Source organism: Salmo salar, chromosome ssa11 (genome assembly GCF_905237065.1).
Source record: "Salmo salar chromosome ssa11, Ssal_v3.1, whole genome shotgun sequence".
In the NCBI taxonomy this organism is placed as follows: Eukaryota; Metazoa; Chordata; class Actinopteri; order Salmoniformes; family Salmonidae; genus Salmo; species Salmo salar.
In genome coordinates this window covers 101,765,917-101,788,921 of record NC_059452.1, presented here as the reverse complement: position 1 = coordinate 101,788,921, position 23,005 = coordinate 101,765,917, and the positions used below count along the sequence as shown (strand labels likewise).

General features: G+C 42.9%; 1 protein-coding gene across 2 annotated transcripts; it reads right to left on the bottom strand.

Annotated features, from left to right (window-relative positions):
- Positions 1–11,098: 11,098 nt before the first annotated feature.
- LOC106593568 (GTPase IMAP family member 4) lies at positions 11,099–21,205 on the bottom strand. 2 transcript variants are annotated; one of them, XM_045690195.1, is made up of 3 exons: positions 21,131–21,205; positions 13,657–14,289; positions 11,099–12,891 (listed from the first exon to the last, which is right to left on the bottom strand). In XM_045690195.1, the coding sequence occupies exons 2-3, from the start codon at positions 14,234–14,236 to the stop codon at positions 11,990–11,992; spliced, it is 1,482 nt and encodes a 493-aa protein (XP_045546151.1). In that variant the 5' UTR covers positions 14,237–14,289; positions 21,131–21,205; the 3' UTR covers positions 11,099–11,989. The 2 variants fall into 2 exon arrangements, with proteins under 2 accessions (XP_045546151.1, XP_045546150.1); XM_045690194.1 differs by having other exon boundaries at positions 20,887–21,149.
- Positions 21,206–23,005: the final 1,800 nt, after the last annotated feature.

Here is a 23,005-nt window from a genome sequence, read left to right as displayed (position 1 = left end):
GTCACTTTTTAAACCTCAAACTCTGGTTACAGACCTGATCATAATTGATTTAATCTGTAGCCTAATAAACCGCATGGTTTCCTGAGTCGTAGTGGGAGGACCACACAACATGTTTCATCTGTAGTCTAATAAACCGCATGGTTTCCTGAGTCGTAGTGGGAGGACCACACAACATGTTTCATCTGTAGTCTAATAAACTGCATGGTTTCCTGAGTCGTAGTGGGAGGACCACACAACATGTTTCATCTGTAGTCTAATAAACTGCATGGTTTCTGGAGTCGTAGTGGGAGGACCACACAACATGTTTCATCTGTAGTCTAATAAACTGCATGGTTTCCTGAGTCGTAGTGGGAGGACCACACAACATGTTTCATCTGTAGTCTAATAAACTGCATGGTTTCCTGAGTCGTAGTGGGAGGACCACACAACATGTTTCATCTGTAGTCTAATAAACTGCATGGTTTCCTGAGTCGTAGTGGGAGGACCACACAACATGTTTCATCTGTAGTCTAATAAACTGCATGGTTTCTGGAGTCGTAGTGGGAGGACCACACAACATGTTTCATCTGTAGTCTAATAAACTGCATGGTTTCCTGAGTCGTAGTGGGAGGACCACACAACATGTTTCATCTGTAGTCTAATAAACTGCATGGTTTCCTGAGTCGTAGTGGGAGGACCACACAACATGTTTCATCTGTAGTCTAATAAACTGCATGGTTTCCTGAGTCGTAGTGGGAGGACCACACACCATGTCATCGCGTGACTCCAAAATTGACTTCGATATGATGGTTATATCAATATTTGCTTATAATGGTGTTTTCATAATACATTTTACAGACACAAGAAGATCCCACCAGTACTTATAATTATTTTATAAAATTGTACCTGAAACGACCTGTTTCCATCACAACTGTCATTATTTAATTTTTTATACCGTATGACTTTACTTGCATAAAAACTGTGGATGGAAACGTGGTTAATGTCTCCAATGAGGTTTAGAGGTCTTCTTGGCCCTGAAAGTTAGACCTGGACCTGAGGTCACCAATCATACCTGGACCTGAAAGTTAGACCTGGACCCGAGGTCACCAATCATACCTGGACCTGAAAGTAAGACCTGGACCCGAGGTCACCAATCATACCTGGACCTGAAAGTTAGACCTGGACCCGAGGTCACCAATCATACCTGGACCTGAAAGTTAGACCTGGACCCGAGGTCACCAATCATACCTGGACCTGAAAGTTAGACCTGGACCCGAGGTCACCAATCATACCTGGACCTGAAAGTTAGACCTGGACCCGAGGTCACCAATCATACCTGAACCTGATATTTATTTTAAAGGGGGACCTGGACCCGAATGGACCCAAAGACAAAAGAAAAGTGATGTTTATCAGCCAAGTTGCTCTTCTAGTTAGCAAATAGGTCTTTATATGTTGGCTAGGCCTTTGAAAAGTCAATACATTCCCTTTATTAGCATAAAATAAATATGCTATAGGCTATGTAGAGCCGTGGTTGGGTCCATTCGGGTCTATCAGTTAATTACATAGAGCCGATACCAATCAAACAGGACACTCGGTCCCGGATCGGGTCTTGGCCGGGTATTCGGTTGGACCCATGAAGACCTTTAGTGTGTATTAATTATTTTCATCCAATGAACCACTATGCTGCGTTTAGACAGACAAATTCTGATCTTTTTTCCACTAAAATGGTCACATCAGATTCTTTTCAGAGCAGAACTGATTGGTCAAAATACCAATTAGTGAATAAAAGATCAGAATTATGTTGCCAGTGTAAACGCAACATATATACTGTAGACCAAACTCATCCATTTCAGTTAAACAATGTCATGACTGTCCTGATCAGGTCAGGTTACAGGAGACCACAACCCTACAGATTATCTCCCAAACCCCCAACAGAGGAGGAGAGATCTAGGGGTCTGAAGATGTGGGGGTTTTATGACCCCTCACGCCCATGATAAATCTTAGGCCACAGACAACATTTCTTTGTCCTCTCACTATGGAGAACCAGCCTCAGAACATTAAACATGCAATAAAGGGACTTTGGAACAATGGTTTCCGTCAGCCACAATGGTGGTCATGACGATAGATGGAATATGAAAATGTATGTAATTTTTGTTTTGTAATTAAAGGTTAACAGATGACGTTATTATGAAAACATTGTACCTTTAAGAGTTTTCCCAGTATATGCCTGATGTTTATACATTGTACATTGTGTGGAAAATGTCCAAATCAAAGAGAATGTTTTGGTAAAGATGAAATGTGAAGTTAGTTGTCTAAAATTGAATTTGAGTAAAATCTAGGCCTTGCCTCTTAATAACTTGGTACGCCCAGAGAATTGCCCTAAAGGCGGTTATGCCCACTTCTGACCCGAAGGTATAAGACAGGGGAGTGAAGAATGAACAGAGGAGACCAAGTGACCCCAGGCTGCAGCCAAAAGGTCAACGAACTCCACAACGCCACACAAGGTTGAAGACAAAGAAATATTTTTCTACCCAAGCTATGGATGAGTAGCTGTGTCTAAGCGGGTGAATTCAAGCAGAACCACCTAGCCTCCACTCTCCACTGAATTGTGGTATCTACACTGTTTAATTCCTACGCTGTGAGCTCTGAGCTACAGAGCTGTCTATCCTCAGAAGGCCCCTTTCAGAGAAAGGGTGAGGAATCAGACCACTAAGCCCAAAGGACACTGACATCGTGAGGACAACCAGAGAGTTGCGTCGGAGAAGTGCGTCACTGAGAAGCCTAAACGACCCATGCGGAGCTTCCCATCTGAGACCTCCAACACGTAATTACATCATTATATTCTGACCCATAAGAGTGGCAGTTCGGGGCAAGGCTAGGGTTAACCTGTTAGGGCTAGGGGGCAGTATTTACACGGCCGGATAAAAAACGTACCCGATTTAATCTGGTTATTACTACTGCCCAGAAACTAGAATATGCATATAATTATTGGCTTTGGATAGAAAACACCCTAAAGTTTCTAAAACTGTTTGAATGGTGTCTGTGAGTATAACAGAACTCATATGGCAGGCAAAAACCTGAGAAGAGTCTGTACAGGAAGTGCCCTCTCTGACCATTCCTTGAGCTTCTTGGCTCTGTTTATTGAAAACTGAGGATCTTTGCTGTAACGTGACACCTCCTACGGCTCCCATAGGCTCTCAGAACCCGGGAAAAAGCTGAATGATGTAATTCCAGCCCCTGACTGAAAAACATTATCGCCTTTGGTAAGTGGCCGATCAGAGGACCATCAGACTGAGGCTCTTGCACGAGGGGATCCCATGTTTTTATTTTCTCTCTCTTTGAACGTAAACACACTTTCCCGGTCGCTTTTTTACGAGAAAAATGGCATAAAAATTTATTTTAAACAGCGGTTGACATGCTTCGAAGTACGGTAATGGAATATTTAGAATTTTTTTGTCACGAAATGCGTCGTGCGCGTCACCCTTCTTTACACTTCGGATAGTGTCTTGAACGCACGAACAAAACAGAGGATATTTGAACATAACTATGGATTATTTTGAACCAAACCAACATTTGTTATTGAAGTAGAAGTCCTGGGAGTGCATTCTGACGAAGAACAGCAAAGGTAATAACATTTTCTTATAGTAAATCTGACTTTGGTGAGGGCTAAACTTGGTGGGTGTCTAAATAGCTAGCCCTGTGATGCCGGGCTATCTACTCAGAATATTGCAAAATGTGCTTTCACCGAAAAGCTATTTTAAAATCGGACATAGCGAGTGCATAGAGGAGTTCTGTATCTATAATTCTTAAAATAATTGTTATGTTTTTTGTGAACGTTTATCGTGAGTAATTTAGTAAATTCACCAGAAGTTTACGGGGGGTATGCTAGTTCTGAACGTCACATGCTAATGTAAAAAGCTGGGTTTTGATATAAATATGAACTTGATTGAACAAAACATGCATGTATTGTATAACATAATGTCCTAAGATTGTCATCTGATGAAGATCATCAAAGGTTAGTGCTGCATTTAGCTGTGGTTTGGGTTTATGTGACATTATATGCTAGCTTGAAAAATGGGTGTCTGATTATTTCTGGCTGGGTACTCTGCTGACATAATCTAATGTTTTGCTTTCGTTGTAAAGCCTTTTTGAAATCGGACAGTGTGGTTAGATTAACGAGAGTCTTGTCTTTAAAATGGTGTAAAATAGTCATATGTTTGAGAAATTGAAGTAATAGCATTTCTAAGGTATTTGAATAACGCGCCACGGGATTCCACTGGCTGTTACGTAGGTGGGACAAATCGTCCCACTGGCCCTAGAGAAGTTAAAATAAGCATAGCTGACAAATGCACTCAAATGTATATTTCTCTCGTGTACTTTCCTTTTTTCTCACTCGTTTAAATCCCCATTTTGGGTAACAATAGCCTAGACTGTGTTTTGTGTATGTGTATCTTTTATCATCATTTTAGCTTGCTAGTAAATAAATAATCAACTAAGATTGGTGTGGTACGAACTCATTGGTGGGACCCGGGTCCGTGCAGGATTATGCGACGTTCAGAATGAGACTGTCGAGGAAATTGATTAATTGGCGACGGTTGTAAAATCGATATTCTCATATTCTTTGAGTTAATTTGGGAAATAGAAACTCAATAAAATGAATTTTCCCATGGTGCCCCAGGTTAATGAGTTAATAATTGCTTGATTCATTTAACCTCTTAAAACTTCTTACGTGTAGGTGGCAGTATTTTCACTTTCGGATGAAATACGTGCCCATATTAAACTGCCTCCTACTCAAAAGCTAGGATATGCATATTATTAGTAGATTTGGATAGAAAACACTCTGAAGTTTCTAAAACTGTTTGAATGATGTCTGTGAGTATAACATAACTCAAATGGCAGGCAAATCCTGAGAAAAATCCAACCAGGAAGTGGAAATCTGATGTGTGGAATCTTTCCAAGTCTTTGCCTATCTAACACACAGTGACTTAGGTTTCATTTAGCACTTCCTAAGGCTTGCACTAGATGTCAACAATCTTTAGAACCTTGTTTCAGCCTTTTGTAGTGAACAGAGAGCGAACAAGAAGGTGGGGAAGTTGGTGACCCAGAAAATGACATGAGTTCACGTGAGGAGGTAGCTGAGTTCCAAAACGTTTTTCAAGACATTGGAATTGTCCGGTTGGAATATTATTGAAGTTTTACGTTAAAATGGCCCTAAAGATTGATGCTTTACAACGTTTGACATGTTTCAACGAACGTAAATATAACTTTTTTTAACTTTTCGTCGTGAAGTTTTCCGCGCGCTTCCTACATTTGGAGTAGCTTACTGAACATGCTAACAAAAAGGAGCCTTCTGATGAAGATCATCAAAGGGAAGTGAATATTTCTAATGCTATTTATGATTTTATATGACTCCAAAATGGCGGGTATCTGTATTGCTTGATGTTTTTTTCTGAGCGCTGTACTCAGATTATTGCAAAGTGTGCTTTCCCCGTGAAGCTTTTTTGAAATCTGTCTCAGGGGTTGCATAAAGGAGATGTTCATCTATAATTCTTTGAATAACAGTTTAATATTTTATCAACGTTTATGATGAGTATTTCTGTAAATTGTTGTGCTGATTCACCGGTAGTATTGGAGGGAAAATATTTTCTGAACATCACGCGCCAATGTAAAATGCTATTTTTGGATATAAATATCAACTTGATCGAACAAAAAATGCATGTATAGTGTAACATGATGTCCTAGGAGTATCATCTGATGAAGATCGTCAAAGGTTAGTGCATAATTTTAGCTGGTTTTCTGGTTTTTGTGACACATGTCCTTGCTTGGAAAATGGCTGTGTGGTTATTTTTGTATATGTACTCTCCTAACATAATCTAATGTTTTGCTTTCACTGTAAAGCCTTTTTGAAATCGGACAACGTGGTTCGATTCAGGAGAAGTGTATCTTTAAAATGGTGTAAAATAGTCGTATGTTTGAGAAATTGAAATTATTAGATTAGTGGTTTTGAATTTGGCGCTCTGATTTTTCACTGGCTATTGTCAAAATCAATCCCGCAAACGGGATTGGTGTCATATGAATCATGCAATTATAAACCGTTAATCATTCGATGAGCAACAGTTATCACATTAACTAATATAATGTCACAACAACAATAAAAGCACCTCTTTTAGAAGATCCACATTACACTTCTGAAAAGTCAGTCCCACCCACTGTTGAATGTTGTTGTTGTGATGCATCTGTCATTGTATGTCCCTTCCCCTGTCTTATTCTCCCTGTGTCTAATTCTCTCTCCCTGTCTAATTCTCCCTCCCTGTCTAATTCTCCCTCCCTGTCTAATTCTCCCTCCCTGTCTAATTCTCCCTCCCTGTCTAATTCTCCCTGTGTCTAATTCTCCCTCCCTGTCTAATTCTCTCTCCCTGTCTAATTCTCCCTCTCTGTCTAATTCTCCCTCCCTGTGTCTAATTCTCCCTCTCTGTCTAATTCTCCCTCCCTGTCTAATTCTCCCTCCCTGTGTCTAATTCTCCCTCCCTGTCTAATTCTCCCTCCCTGTCTAATTCTCCCTGTGTCTAATTCTCTCTCCCTGTCTAATTCTCCCTCCCTGTGTCTAATTCTCTCTCCCTGTCTAATTCTCCCTCCCTGTCTAATTCTCTCTCCCTGTCTAATTCTCCCTCCCTGTCTAATTCTCCCTCCCTGTCTAATTCTCCCTCCCTGTCTAATTCTCCCTCTCTGTCTAATTCTCCCTCCCTGTCTAATTCTCCCTCCCTGTCTAATTCTCCCTCCCTGTCTAATTCTCCCTCCCTGTGTCTAATTCTCCCTCCCTGTCTAATTCTCCCTCCCTGTCTAATTCTCCCTCCCTGTGTCTAATTCTCCCTCCCTGTCTAATTCTCCCTCCCTGTCTAATTCTCCCTCCCTGTCTAATTCTCCCTCCCTGTCTAATTCTCCCTCTCTGTGTCTAATTCTCCCTCCCTGTCTAATTCTCCCTCCCTGTCTAATTCTCCCTCCCTGTGTCTAATCTCCCTCCCTGTCTAATTCTCCCTCTCTGTCTAATTCTCCCTGTGTCTAATTCTCCCTCCCTGTCTAATTCTCCCTCCCTGTCTAATTCTCCCTCCCTGTCTAATTCTCCCTCCCTGTCTAATTCTCCCTCCCTGTCTAATTCTCCCTCCCTGTGTCTAATTCTCCCTCCCTGTGTCTAATTCTCCCTCCCTGTCTAATTCTCCCTCCCTGTCTAATTCTCCCTCCCTGTCTAATTCTCCCTCCCTGTCTAATTCTCCCTCCCTGTCTAATTCTCCCTCCCTGTCTTATTCTCCCTCCCTGTCTAATTCTCCCTCCCTGTCTAATTCTCCCTCCCTGTCTAATTCTCCCTCCCTGTCTAATTCTTCCTCCCTGTCTAATTCTCCCTCCCTGTCTAATTCTCCCTCCCTGTGTCTAATTCTCCCTCCCTGTCTAATTCTCCCTACCTGTCTAATTCTCCCTGTGTCTAATTCTCCCTCCCTGTCTAATTCTCCCTCCCTGTCTAATTCTCCCTCTCTGTCTAATTCTCCCTCCCTGTCTAATTCTCCCTCCCTGTCTAATTCTCCCTTCCTGTCTAATTCTCCCTCCCTGTCTAATTCTCCCTGTGTCTAATTCTCCCTCCCTGTCTAATTCTCCCTTCCTGTCTAATTCTCCATCCCTGTCTAAATCTCCCTCCCTGTCTAATTCTCCCTTCCTGTCTAATTCTCCCTCCCTGTCTAATTCTCCCTCCCTGTCTAATTCTCCCTCCCTGTGTCTAATTCTCCCTCCCTGTCTAATTCTCCCTCCCTGTCTAATTCTCCCTCCCTCTGTCTAATTCTCCCTCCCTGTCTAATTCTCCCTCCCTGTCTAATTCTCCCTCCCTGTCTAATTCTCCCTCCCTGTCTAATTCTCCCTGTGTCTAATTCTCCCTCCCTGTCTAATTCTCCCTCCCTGTCTAATTCTCCCTCCCTGTCTAATTCTCCCTCCCTGTCTAATTCTCTCTCCCTGTCTAATTCTCCCTCCCTGTGTCTAATTCTCCCTCCCTGTCTAATAATTCTCCCTCCCTGTCTAATTCTCCCTCCCTGTCTAATTCTCCCTCCCTGTCTAATTCTCCCTCCCTGTCTAATTCTCCCTCCCTGTCTAATTCTCACTCCTCGTGTCTAATTCTCCCTCCCTGTGTCTAATTCTCCCTCTCTGTCTAATTCTCTCTCCCTGTCTAATTCTCCCTCCCTGTGTCTAATTCTCCCTCCCTGTCTAATAATTCTCCCTCCCTGTCTAATTCTCCCTCCCTGTCTAATTCTCCCTCCCTGTCTAATTCTCCCTCCCTGTCTAATTCTCCCTCCCTGTGTCTAATTCTCCCTCCCTGTCTAATAATTCTCCCTCCCTGTCTAATTCTCCCTCCCTGTCTAATTCTCCCTCCCTGTGTCTAATTCTCCCTCCCTGTCTAATTCTCCCTCCCTGTCTAATTCTCCCTCCCTGTCTAATTCTCCCTCCCTGTCTAATTCTCCCTCCCTGTGTCTAATTCTCCCTCCCTGTCTAATTCTCCCTCCCTGTCTAATTCTCCCTCCCTGTCTTATTCTCCCTCCCTGTCTAATTCTCCCTCCCTGTGTCTAATTCTCTCTCCCTGTCTAATTCTCCCTCCCTGTCTAATTCTCCCTCCCTGTCTAATTCTCCCTCCCTGTCTAATTCTCCCTCCCTGTCTAATTCTCCCTCCTGTCTAATTCTCCCTCCCTGTCTAATTCTCCCTCCCTGTCTAATTCTCCCTCCCTGTCTAATTCTCCCTCCCTGTCTAATTCTCCCTCCCTGTGTCTAATTCTCCCTCCCTGTCTAATTCTCCCTCCCTGTCTAATTCTCCCTCCCTGTCTAATTCTCCCTGTGTCTAATTCTCCCTCCCTGTCTAATTCTCCCTCCCTGTCTAATTCTCCCTCCCTGTCTAATTCTCCCTCCCTGTCTAATTCTCCCTGTGTCTAATTCTCCCTTCCTGTCTAATTCTCCCTTCCTGTCTAATTCTCCCTGTGTCTAATTCTCCCTTCCTGTCTAATTCTCCCTTCCTGTCTAATTCTCCCTCCCTGTCTAATTCTCCCTCCCTGTCTAATTCTCCCTACCTGTCTAATTCTCCCTCCCTGTCTAATTCTCCCTCCCTGTCTAATTCTCCCTCCCTGTCTTATTCTCTCTCCCTGTCTAATTCTCCCTCCCTGTCTAATTCTCCCTCCCTGTCTAATTCTCCCTCCCTGTCTAATTCTCCCTCCCTGTCTAATTCTCCCTGTGTCTAATTCTCCCTCCCTGTCTAATTCTCCCTCCCTGTCTAATTCTCCCTCCCTGTCTAATTCTCCCTCCCTGTCTAATTCTCCCTCCCTGTGTCTAATTCTCCCTCCCTGTCTAATTCTCCCTCCCTGTCTAATTCTCCCTCCCTGTCTAATTCTCCCTGTGTCTAATTCTCCCTCCCTGTCTAATTCTCCCTCCCTGTCTAATTCTCCCTCCCTGTCTAATTCTCCCTCCCTGTCTAATTCTCCCTACCTGTCTAATTCTCCCTGTGTCTAATTCTCCCTTCCTGTCTAATTCTCCCTTCCTGTCTAATTCTCCCTCCCTGTCTAATTCTCCCTACCTGTCTAATTCTCCCTCCCTGTCTAATTCTCCCTCCCTGTCTAATTCTCCCTCCCTGTCTAATTCTCCCTCCCTGTCTAATTCTCCCTACCTGTCTAATTCTTCCTGTGTCTAATTCTCCCTTCCTGTCTAATTCTCCCTCCCTGTCTAATTCTCCCTCCCTGTCTAATTCTCCCTCCCTGTCTAATTCTCCCTCCCTGTGTCTAATTCTCCCTCCCTGTCTAATTCTCCCTCCCTGTCTAATTCTCCCTCCCTGTCTAATTCTCCCTCCCTGTCTAATTCTCCCTCCCTGTCTAATTCTCCCTCCCTGTCTAAATCTCCCTCCCTGTGTCTAATTCTCCCTTCCTGTCTAATTCTCCATCCCTGTCTAAATCTCCCTCCCTGTGTCTAAATCTCCCTCCCTGTGTCTAATTCTCCATCCCTGTCTAATTCTCCATCCCTGTCTAATTCTCCCTCCCTGTCTAATTCTCCCTGTGTCTAATTCTCCCTCTCTGTCTAATTCTCCCTCTCTGTTGTGACGGCCCTGAATGTTTCTGAACCGTCTCAGTGCTTCTCCTTCCAATAGGGCGCTTCCCCTTTAATTCCCAATTAAATAGCCAGCATCAGCTGCGCAAAAGTGGAGTTGTGATGGCGACGTGAAGGAGGATGTGTTCAACCCTCAGTTCTGAAGCGTCTCTGCCGTTTGTTGTGTTGCTTTAAAAGTGTGCTTTGTGTAGCCTAATAGCAAATCTACCCAGGATCGGATCCACTCTTTGCGTCCGTGGACTACACCTCTCCGCTGGAGATCTGTCGGCGGATTGGCTTGTCTCACTGACTACAACCTTATGTATACGGTATTTCATTTGTTTTGGTGTGATGTATACCGTGATAATTTATGTAGTTAGTTGTAGTTGAGGATTTACTGAGATGTGATACGTTTTATAGTTGTGTGGTAAAATATTTGTTATTTTGATTGTATGATTGACACTGGGTTTACGCTATACTGGGATGAACGGACAAACATTGCGTGACTAAGGTCACGTGAGTTCCCTGAACTTGTTTACCGGGCTGGACTCTTTTTAGGCCCGAGGTACAGGACATTTCTGGAGAAACTAGAGCTGTTTAAAGCTCATTATCGTATATTATGTGTGTGTGTGATCATTTGTTAGTAATACAACCACGCAAAAGAATACCGTTGTTTTGAAGTTCTTTCCAATGTTTTAAGGGTTTATGAAAAGTGTATTTCCATCCTGTCTTTTACATGAGTCCTTTGTATTGGTGTAGACTTGACGGACCAGATGGGACTCATTCCCTCCCAAACTAAAAGGAGAAACCAATATTTTCTCTGGTAGGCACAACCTACCTGGCACCCCGATAAATGATAACCTCAAGTCAAAACCGTTACACCGTGTCCAATTCTCCCTCCCTGTCTAATTCTAGGCCATGCATCAAGTTTTTACGAAGTCTTCAAGTTCATTTGACATATGTAAGGAATAGCTTGGAAATCTTACTTGAGCTCTCACAATAAAAACACAATAGCAAAAAATAAATAAATATACAATGTACATATATACAACAACCAGCAATGAAATGATAAACCTGATATGTGTACAGTGAAACAGGCTGTCTGTACTAACCACCATTCAGTCACTGAGTATCCACATTGTATACTGTCTGTATTAACCACCAGTCAGTCACTGAGTATCCACATTGTATACTGTCTGTATTAACCACCGGTCAGTCACTGAGTATCCACATTGTATACTGTCTGTATTAACCACCAGTCAGCTCCTCCGTAGCCACACTGTCTGTGGATAGAGTCTGAGTCTGGAGATCTGGGTTTAATACTACAGTATCGTCTACCGGACCATAGTGGTGACAACCGTTCAGGACCAGGCTGACTAGGGTCCTAGGAATTATACATGAAACAAAACCATGAGTGTTGAGTTGAAGGAATGGCTGTAGGCTGGTGCTGATTTGACATAAGGTGTAACCTGGGACTGTTGGATTTGTACGGTTAGAATCTAGAGATGGTTAAACTGTATGAAAATCCTAAATGATAATGTTACATGAAACATTCACAATGTCCATTCACTATCTATTTCACATACCTCTATGCATTTGATAAAACTTTTTAGTGATGCACATTATTTAACTGTTAACATGCAACACACTACAGGACACATACGTTATAACTGTGCTGCCCTTGTACCCTGTACTGATCAGCATCGTTTAAGTTGCGAGACAAGACCGTTAAGAAAAGACACAATTCATTCCGATACATTCAACTGCACTTTGACTTAAAGGAGGTCCATTACATACAGTCAGAGCAGCCATAACCACCTTCATCACAGGTTATGTATTCAGTGGAAACGTTTGTGATGAACGCAGACTCAATCACCACAAAAAGGCTGATTACATGATTTCACAGATCTTGTCATCTTGTTTTGACCTCTCTCCTCCTCTCCCTCTCCATCCTCTCCCTCTCCATCCTCTCCTCCATATTGGCCCTCTCCCTTGTCTCCCTCTCCATCCTCTCCTCCTCCTCCTCCCTCTGGATCCTCTCCATCATCCTCTCGATCCACTCCATCTCCCGCTGGATCCTCTCCTCCTCCTCCCTCTGGATCCTCTCCTCCTCCCTCTGGATCCTCTCCTCCTCCCTCTGGATCCTCTCCTCCTCCCTCTGGAGCCTCTCCTCCTCCTCTTTCTTAATCCTGGCTGCATCCTCAAACATCTCATTGGTGTAGCAGGTTCCTCCATTCTCCTCCACCATTCTGTCTATCTTCTCCATCAGCTCTGTGACCTGATCTCTGTTTCCTCTAGCTTTATTGTTGAGGACATGGTACCTCCCCCCACACTGCTCTACCAATCTACTGAGGTCTCTGTTCCCACCAATCAGCTTCTCTACACCGTTACCCTCTAATGCATCTCCATGGGTGAAGAGGATGATGGCGCGCTTTGCCAGTCCTGACCCAAACAAACTCTCTAGAATTTCAAAAGCTCTTTTCTCCTGCTCTGTGAACCTGTCATCCACCCTTAAAACTATGAGGAAGGCATGAGGCCCTGGACTAGACTCATAGATGCTCCTACCAATCTCACATGTTAATTCTTCAGCAGTAAGCTCTGTGTCAAACAGTCCTGGAGTGTCAACCACATGGACATCCCTCCCATCTACTGCTGCCTGCTTCATTTCTGTTTTATGTGTTACTGAGGATGAGCTCTGTTCAGAATGGAAATCATTTCCATCTAGGATGGTGTTTCCTGTTGCACTCTTCCCAACACCACTTTTTCCAAGCAGAACAATCCTTCTCTCTGGGAGATTCCTTGAAAGTGTTGAATCTGTGTATAGAGAAATACAACACATTTGTTAAACTGATACAGTAAAATGACTACCATCTCATCCCCTATACAGGCAGTTATTGGTGCTGAATAATTATTTATGTCTGGTGTTTAAATCTTTATGGTGACTGTGCAGTTCAGGTGGGATTTGTAACGGGGATCAGTCGCACACCAAGACAACTTATTAAAGTTACAATTGGGGGGATAATTCATTTACATTACTGTTATCCCAGAATAAGAGACCAGAGGGGTATACTACGTAGTGGGATAGAGGAGTTAGCTAGATAACTTTGGTCAATTCTGAGATCAACTCGGGATAACTGTTAAACTTAACAATCACCCCTTTTTCACTGCTATTGAAAATAACTGTATTAAGTCACACTAAGTTTTACTGTGTGTTATGATTCAAATGCATCCTGTCATCACTAAATGTGTGGTGTATTTCAATATTACTATTTTTAACATAAAATAACATTTGATTTAATAAACAAGTATTGTCTCAGTTATTGTCATGCCAAACAAAATAACTGGTCTTACAATTCTCAGGCAGAACTACCTATAATCACCTCAGCTACAGGAGACATATGAAAAGATTGATAACATTATGAACAATGACATGACCTACTGAGCTCTCATCTAGAATATATAGTTTACTATCATCAGTATTATACGCTCCAAAACACAGTATTAATCATGGAAACATTAACAATTAGCCTACATTACATTTCTGGCTAATCCTTTCTATAAACAGTTAGTTATACTTACTGAGACAGATGGATGTCATTTCCAGCAGTGATTTGACCTGCTCAGGATCACCACTCTTGTTGTTGAACACATGGTATCTTCCACCGTATTTTCTCATCACTTCTGTGAGGTCATCTGACTCCGCAATGAATTCTTCTATAGTCTGGTCTTCCAACTCATCTCCTCTGGTGAACAGGATCCATGTTTGCTTCAAAAGACTTTCTCCTAGAAGATCTTCTACTTTACTGATGACCCTCTTCTCCTCTGCTGTTAATCTGTCTGTCTTCACCACCAGGAGAAACACACGGGGACCAGGTGAGGTTAACTTGAGGACATTCTGGAATTTCTCCTGAATTTGCTCTTCAGGTCGATCGGGGTCACAGAATCCTGGAGTGTCAAACACGACAAGATCTATTCCTTCAATGGTGACATTTTGTTTCTCAATATCAGCAGTCACTGATTTGGAACTCTTCTTTGAGAGAAAATTGTTTCGTCCCAGGATGGTGTTTCCTGTTGCACTCTTTCCTGCTCCTGTTTTACCAAGTAACACCACCTGCAATGGTTTGGATGTCTGTTCTACAGGTTTGGATAGGTGCGCCATCTTGAAGGAATTATCTTGTTATAGCCGAGCAGTGTGACGTGTGAGGCAGGAATCTAAATACAATAGAAATAAATAATTACATTCTTCTCTGAGAAACAAAATGCAGAAAAACAAGTAACAAACCAATGATATGAACAGCCATCACCTGGTTACTACATGCTGGAATTAATCATTTACACACAAAACATTTGATTTGAGGAAAAAATCATAAGGTAGTCTAGCAGAATCAAACAGCTTGGAAGATGCCTAGTTAACAGCATTGATTGTTTTTTGTTTGTCTATAACTGTTTGCAGATGGTAGGCTACAACGGGGTATCGATCTGTTTGCTGATGGTAGGCTACAACCGGGGATATCGATCTGTTTGCAGATGGTAGGCTACAACGGGGTATCGATCTGTTTGCTGATGGTAGGCTACAACGGGGTATCGATCTGTTTGCTGATGGTAGGCTACAACCGGGGATATCGATCTGTTTGCTGATGGTAGGCTACAACCGGGGATATCGATCTGTTTGCTGATGGTAGGCTACAACAGGGGATATCGATCTGTTTGCTGATGGTAGGCTACAACCGGGGATATCGATCTGTTTGCTGATGGTAGGCTACAACCGGGGATATCGATCTGTTTGCTGATGGTAGGCTACAACCGGGGATATCGATCTGTTTGCTGATGGTACGCTACAACCGGGGATATCGATCTGTTTGCTGATGGTACGCTACAACCGGGGATATCGATCTGTTTGCTGATGGTACGCTACAACCGGGGATATCGATCTGTTTGCTGATGGTAGGCTACAACCGGGGATATCGATCTGTTTGCTGATGGTAGGCTACAACCGGCGATATCGATCTGTTTGCTGATGGTAGGCTACAACCGGGGATATCGATCTGTTTGCAGATGGTAGGCTACAACCGGGGATATCGATCTGTTTGCTGATGGTAGGCTACAACCGGGGATATCGATCTGTTTGCTGATGGTAGGCTACAACCGGGGATATCGATCTGTTTGCTGATGGTAGGCTACAACCGGGGATATCGATCTGTTTGCTGATGGTAGGCTACAACCGGGGATATCGATCTGTTTGCTGATGGTAGGCTACAACCGGGGATATCGATCTGTTTGCAGATGGTAGGCTACAACCGGGGATATCGATCTGTTTGCTGATGGTAGGCTACAACCGGGGATATCGTATGACGGGGCCACAGTGTCTCCCGACCCCTCCTGTCTAGTATTTATGCTGCAGTAGTTTGTGTCGGGGGGGCTAGGGTCAGTCTTTATATATATATATCACTGGGACCATGTCGCAGGACTACCTGGCCTGATGACTCTTTGCTGTCCCCAGACCTGCTGTTTTCAACTCTCTAGAGACAGCAGGAGCGGTAGAGATACTCTCAATGATCGGCTATGAAAAGCCAACTGACATTTACTCCTGAGGTGCTGACTTGTTGCACCCTCAACAACTACTGTGATTATTATTATTTGACCATGCTGGTCATTTTTGAACATCTTGGCCATGTTCTGTTATAATCTCCACCCGGCACAGCCAGAAGAGGACTGGCCACCCCTCATAGTCTGGTTCCTCTCTAGGTTTCTTCCTAAGGTTTTGGCCTTTCTAGGGAGTTTTTCCTAGCCACCGTGCTTCTACACCTGCAGTGCTTGCTGTTTGGGGTTTTAGGCTGGGTTTCTGTACAGCACTTTATGATATCAGCTGATGTAAAGAGTTTTATAAATACATTTGATTGAACCACCCCAATCGGCACAGACATCAGTTCAACTTCTAGTTTTGATATATATTTGATGTTAAATATCGTGAATTCAATGTGAAATCAACAGAACTCTGAGCCATGTCGTTGCATGTTTTGGGTTAGAAGCTGATTTAAACACACATCTCTCCTGCTTTGGTTCACCAATAGGACTTTATCATCAAGTTTTATCATAAAACTCATTATTTAATTGAAATTGCTATTGTTAATTATTTATAGAAAAAGAGGTTACATATTCGTATTAAATCAGACAACACAATCGTAGCATAATACGATCATATGAACAATAGGACTGTATTAACAATACATCTCCCATGACGCAGTTATAATTGTCGAAATTCTGACCACTTAGGAAATTAACACATTGTTCTTCATGTTGGCCATTATTTCTTATTAGATATCTTGAACGTTCTTAAATGCTACGGAGTTGAAATTGTTCAGCTTCAACAGTTTCACTTTCAGCCTCCAGTGTTCTTATTTTATCTGACACTTAAGCCACTCCACAAAGTTCACTAGACAAACCCTATATAATCGTATAATAATTTTTATATATATAATTTTTTTCCTGCTGATAAACTCCCAACAAAACTCAGTTATCAACAACATTTTAAGATTATTCATATAGGCCTAGGCAAAATAATTCATAAACTTAGCCTATGTGTTGACGCCAGTAAACAAAGACTGATTCAATATTTTATTAATCAGATGTTCTTGTAAGGATCCGGCGCCGAGTGATGTGTTAAATGTGCAACCAGAGGGGGGAAAAAAACTCTGGACCACCTTTACTCCGCACACAGAGACGCATACAAAGCTCTCCATTGCCCTCCATTTGGTAAATCTGACCATAATTCTATCCTCCTGATGCCTGCTTACAAGCAAAAATTGAAGCAGGAGACACCAGTGACTGGGTCAATAAAAAAGTGGTCAGATGAAGCAGATGCTAAGCTAAAGGAGTGTTTTGCTATCACAGACTGGAACATGTTCCGGGATTCTTCTGATGGCATTGAGGAGTTTACCATATCAGTCACTGGCTTTATCAATAAGTGCATCGAGGACGTTGTCCCCACAGTGACCGTACGACATACCCCAACCAGAAGCCATGGATTACAGGCAACATCTGCACTGAGCTAAAGGGTAGAGCTGCCGCTCTGAAGGAGCGGGACTCTAACCCGGAAGCTTATAAGAAATCCCGCTATGCCCTCTGACGAACCATCAAACAAGCAAAGTGTCAATACAGGACTAAGACCGAATCGTACTACACCGACGCCGACGTTCGTCGGATGTGGCAGGGCTTGCAAACTATTACAGACTACAAAGGAAGCACAGCCGAGAGCTGCCCAGTTACACAAGCCTACCAGACGAGCTAAATTACTTCTATGCTCGCTTTGAGGCAAGTAACACTGAAACATACATGAGTGTGATCACGCTTTCCGCAGCCAATGTGAGTAAGACCTTTAAACAGGTCAACATTCAGACGGATTACCAGGACGTGTACTCAGAGCATGCGCTGACCAACTGGCAAGTGTCTTCACTGACATTTTCAACGTCTCCCTGTCTGAGTCTGTAATACCAACATGTTTCATGAAGACCACCATAGTCCCTGTGCCCAAGAACACTAAGGTAACCTGCCTAAATGACTACCGACCCGTAGCACTCACGTCTTTAGCCATGAAGTGCTTTGTAAGGCTGGTCATGGCTCACATCAACACCATTATCCCAGAAACCCTAGACCCACTCCAATTTGCATACCGCCCCAACAGATCTACAGATGGTGCAATGTCTATTGCACTCCACACTGCCCTTTCCCACCTGGACAAAAGGAACACCTATGTGAGAATGCTATTCATTGACTACAGCTCAGCGTTCAACACCATATTGCCTTCAAAGCTCATCAATAAGCTAAGGATTCTGGGACTAAACACCTCCCTCTGCAACTGGATCCTGGTCTTCCTGAGGTGCCATCCCCAGGTGGTAAGAGTATGTAACAACACATCCACCACGCTGATCCCCAACACAGGGGCCCCTCAGGGGTACGTGCTCAGTCCTCTCCTGTACTCCCTGTTCACTCATAACTGCATGGCCAGGCACAACTCCAACACCATAAATTAAGTTTGCTGATGACACCACAGTGGTAGGCCTGATCACCGACAACAACAAGACAGCCTATAGGGAGGAGGTCAGAGACCTGACCATGTGGTGCCAAGATGACAACCTCTCCCTCAACGTGATCAAGACAAAGGAGATGATTGTGGACTACAGGAAAAGGAGGACCGAGCACGCCCCCATTCTCATCGAGGGGGCTGTAGTGGAGCAGGTTGAGGGCTTCAAATTCCTTGGTGTCCACATCACCAACAAACTATCATGGTCCAAGCACACCAAGACAGTCATGAAAAGGGCACGACAAAACCTATTCCCCCTCAGGAGACTGAAAAGATTTGTCATTGGTCCCCAGATCCTCAAAGTTCTACAGCTGCACCATCGAGAGCATCCTGACCGGTTGCATCAATGCCTGACGGAAACTGCTCGGCATCCGACCGCAAGACACTACAGAGGGTAGTGCGTACGGCCCAGTACATCACTGAGGCCAAGCTTCCTGCCATCCAGGACCTCTATACCAGGCGGTGTCAGAGGAAGGCCCTAAAAATGGTCAGACTCCAACCACCCAAGTCATAGACTGTTCCTCTCTGCTACCACACGGCAAGCGGTACCGGAGCGCCAAGTCTAGGTCCAAAAGGCTTCTAAACAGCTTCTACCCCCAAGCCATAAGACTCCAGAACAGCTAGTCAAATGGCCACCCAGACAATTTGCATTGCATCCCCTCCCTTATGCTGCTGCTACTCTGTTAATTATCGATGCAAAGTCACTTTAACTCTACCTACATGTACATATTACCCTAACTAACCGGTGCCCCCGCACATTGTACCGTTACTCCATGTATATCTCACTGGTCATCCCCAAAGCCAACACCTCCTTTGGCCGCCTTTCCTTCCAGTTCTCTGCTGCCAAGGACTGGAACGAATTGCAAAAATCGCTGAAGCTGGAGACTTATATTTCCCTCACTAACTTTAAACATCAGCTATCAGAGCAGCTAACCGATCGCTGCAGCTGTACATAGTCCATCTGTAAATAGCCCACCCAATCTACCTACCTCATCCCCATATTGTTTTTATTTACTTTTCTGCTCTTTTAGACACCAGTATCTCTACTTGCACATTATCATCTGCTCATCTATCACTCCAGTGTTCATTTGCTAAACTGTAATTACTTTGCTACTATGGCCAATTTATTGCCTTACCTCCTCACGCCATTTGCACACACTGTATATAGACTTTCTTTTTTCTATTGACTGTACGTTTGTTTATTCCATGTGTAACTCTGTGTTGTTGTTTGTGTCGCCCTGCTTTGCTTTATCTTGGCCAGGTTGCAGTTGTAAATGAGAACTTGTTTTCAACTGGCCTACCTGGTTAAATAAAGGTGAAATAAAAATTATACTCAAATGTATATAGCCTCGCTATTGTTATTTTACTGCTGCTCTTTAATTACTTGCTACTTTTATTCATCTATTGTTTTTACTTAACACATATTTTTCTTAACTGCATTAAGTGCTTGAAAGTTAGCAATGTCTACCGGTGTTATATTCAGCATTTCACTGTAAGGTCTACTACACCTGTTGTATTCAGCATTTCACTGTAAGGTCTACTACACCTGTTGTATTCAGCATTTCACTGTGAGGTCTACTACACCTGTTGTATTCAGCATTTCACTGTGAGGTCTACTACACCTGTTGTATTCAGCATTTCACTGTGAGGTCTACTACACCTGTTGTATTCAGCATTTCACTGTAAGGTCTACTAAACCTGTTGTATTCAGCATTTCACTGTAAGGTCTACTACACCTGTTGTATTCAGCATTTCACTGTGAGGTCTACTACACCTGTTGTATTCAGCATTTCACTGTAAGGTCTACTACACCTGTTGTATTCAGCATTTCACTGTAAGGTCTACTACACCTGTTGTATTCAGCATTTCACTGTGAGGTCTACTACACCTGTTGTATTCAGCATTTCACTGTAAGGTCTACTACACCTGTTGTATTCAGCATTTCACTGTAAGGTCTACTACACCTGTTGTATTCAGCATTTCACTGTGAGGTCTACTACACCTGTTGTATTCAGCATTTCACTGTGAGGTCTACTACACCTGTTGTATTCAGCATTTCACTGTGAGGTCTACTACACCTTTGTATTCAGCATTTCACTGTGAGGTCTACTACACCTGTTGTATTCAGATTTCACTGTAAGGTCTACTAAACCTGTTGTATTCAGCATTTCACTGTAAGGTCTACTACACCTGTTGTATTCAGCATTTCACTGTGAGGTCTACTACACCTGTTGTATTCAGCATTTCACTGTGAGGTCTACTACACCTGTTGTATTCAGCATTTCACTGTGAGGTCTACTACAATTTGATTTGATTTGTTAACAGCATTGATAGTTAGTTTGTCCACAACGGTTTTCAGATGGTAGGCCACAACTACCCGCTGACATCAGTTCAACGTCTAGTTTGGATGTTTTATTTGAGTAACTTCAACTGACGTGAAATCAATTGTGAAATCAACAAAACCCTGAGCCATGTCATTGCATTTAGGTTAAAAGTTGATTTAAACGGACATCTTTCCTGCTTTGGTTCACCAATAAGCCTATGTGTCAGCGAGTTTTATCATACAACTATTAGCCTACGTGTAAAATGATTCCATTGAAATGTATTATTGGTAGGGAAATATTTAGGCTAAAGTTACATATTCGTATTAAATCGGACATAACACAATCATGTAGACAATGTCCTCCATAACGCAGTTAGCGTGGAACCCCGTTTATGAAATATATTACCTTCAACAGTGTTATCCTGTGATCAGGCCATCAATGTTTTGTGGTTATTGTTGTCGTAAAAATGTTAGCAATTAGCATGTTTGACATTTCAGTGGAAATGCGATTATCAGCTTTTTAAGAAGCGGTTTAGCACAAATAAATACGTCCCGTATTATCGGCATACGGACCCCAGTTACTGACCACCTTATTATTTTCTACAATTACAAAATATCCGTTTAACTTTGTTCAAAAAAGAGACACCAACCTCGTCTAGGAAGTGTTTCTTCTTCTTCTAGGATTATAATGGCGGTCCGCAAACCAACGTTAAAGGTTCATGCCGCCACCTACTGTGCTGGAGTGTGTGGTCAATCACGGTTTACAAAATGCCTAAATCCTCCTACCTCAGTACTTCTGACAAGAAAATACATTGCCCCACTAACTTCTCATAGACCCTCCCCATCCCCAAAATACCTTCCAAACAATGACCCTTCGGCACAGTGGTCGAAGGCACTGCATCGCAGTGCTAGAGGTATCACCACAGAACCGGGTTCGATCTTTGTCCACCAACCTTTCTTTGGAGGGCATATAAATGCTGGCCCTTGTGTGGCAGAAGACATGGGACTCTGAGCACATCTATCAAAATGGCTCTGATCATGCATCTGGCCTCACCTCCACCCAGTGGAACATTAATATCAATTATATCTGGTTCTTCGCCAACATATTTTTCAGTGTTGCAACCAAATAATGTCCCATTTGTTTGACAGATGAATATTTTGTTTAGTGAAAGTAGATAAGTTAAATACTGTTTGGAGTTTGTGTTGCAGAGATGCACTTGGAAAGTAAAGGAAGAAATACACAAGATGGGTTGAATAAATATATATTATATTTTAGACATGTCATTATTTTTACAAATAAATAATTGCATATGAAAACAAACAATTATATCTCAACCACCATCCCTATATTGTCACAGAAATCACAATTAAAATCCAGCTCCACCGTCACAGCACACACCTGCAGTGGAACCAGTGTTGGCAGAAGTCACAGCACACACCTGCAGTGGAACCAGTGTTGGCAGAAGTCACAGCACACACCTGCAGTGGAACCAGTGTTGGCAGAAGTCACAGCACACACCTGCAGTGGAACCAGTGTTGGCAGAAGTCACAGCACACACCTGCAGTGGAACCAGTGTTGGCAGAAGTCACAGCACACACCTGCAGTGGAACCAGTGTTGGCAGAAGTCACAGCACACACCTGCAGTGGAACCAGTGTTGGCAGAAGTCACAGCACACACCTGCAGTGGAACCAGTACTGGCAGAAGTCACAGCACACACCTGCAGTGGAACCAGTGTTGGCAGAAGTCACAGCACACACCTGCAGTGGAACCAGTGTTGGCAGAAGTCACAGCACACACCTGCAGTGGAACCAGTACTGGCAGAAGTCACAGCACACACCTGGCACCTCAGACTCACACTTTTGCGGGTAGTTTTCAGGCAGGTGGAGCTTTTCTTTTCCTTTTCTGTACTGCAGTTTGGGAAACGTAATGTTAGAGCATATTTCATGAAAACCCTTTTCAACTGGAGGAAGCTGCAGGCGTTTTGGAGGAGGTGGACATGCCTTGAGGGCTGGTGCTGTGGACTGGGCTCCTTTTTTTACATTGCAGTTTTATAAAATGCATAACAAACAGTATTTTATTTCATACTTTAACACGTGTTAAAGTATGAAACAGTACTTTATTTCATACTCCACACCTGTGGAGGTGGCTATATTCAATTGCAGGGGGCAGGGACACCAAATCAAATCAAGTGTTATTGGTCACATACACATATTTAGCAGATGTTATTGGTCCATATACATATTTAACAGATGTTATTGGTCCATATACATATTTAACAGATGTTATTGGTCCATATACATATTTAACAGATGTTATTGGTCACATACACATATTTAACAGATGTTATTGGTCCATATACATATTTAACAGATGTTACTGGTCACATACACATATTTAACAGATGTTATTGGTCCATATACATATTTAACAGATGTTATTGGTCACATACACATATTTAGCAGATGTTATTGGTCCATATACATATTTAACAGATGTTATTGGTCACATACACATATTTAGCAG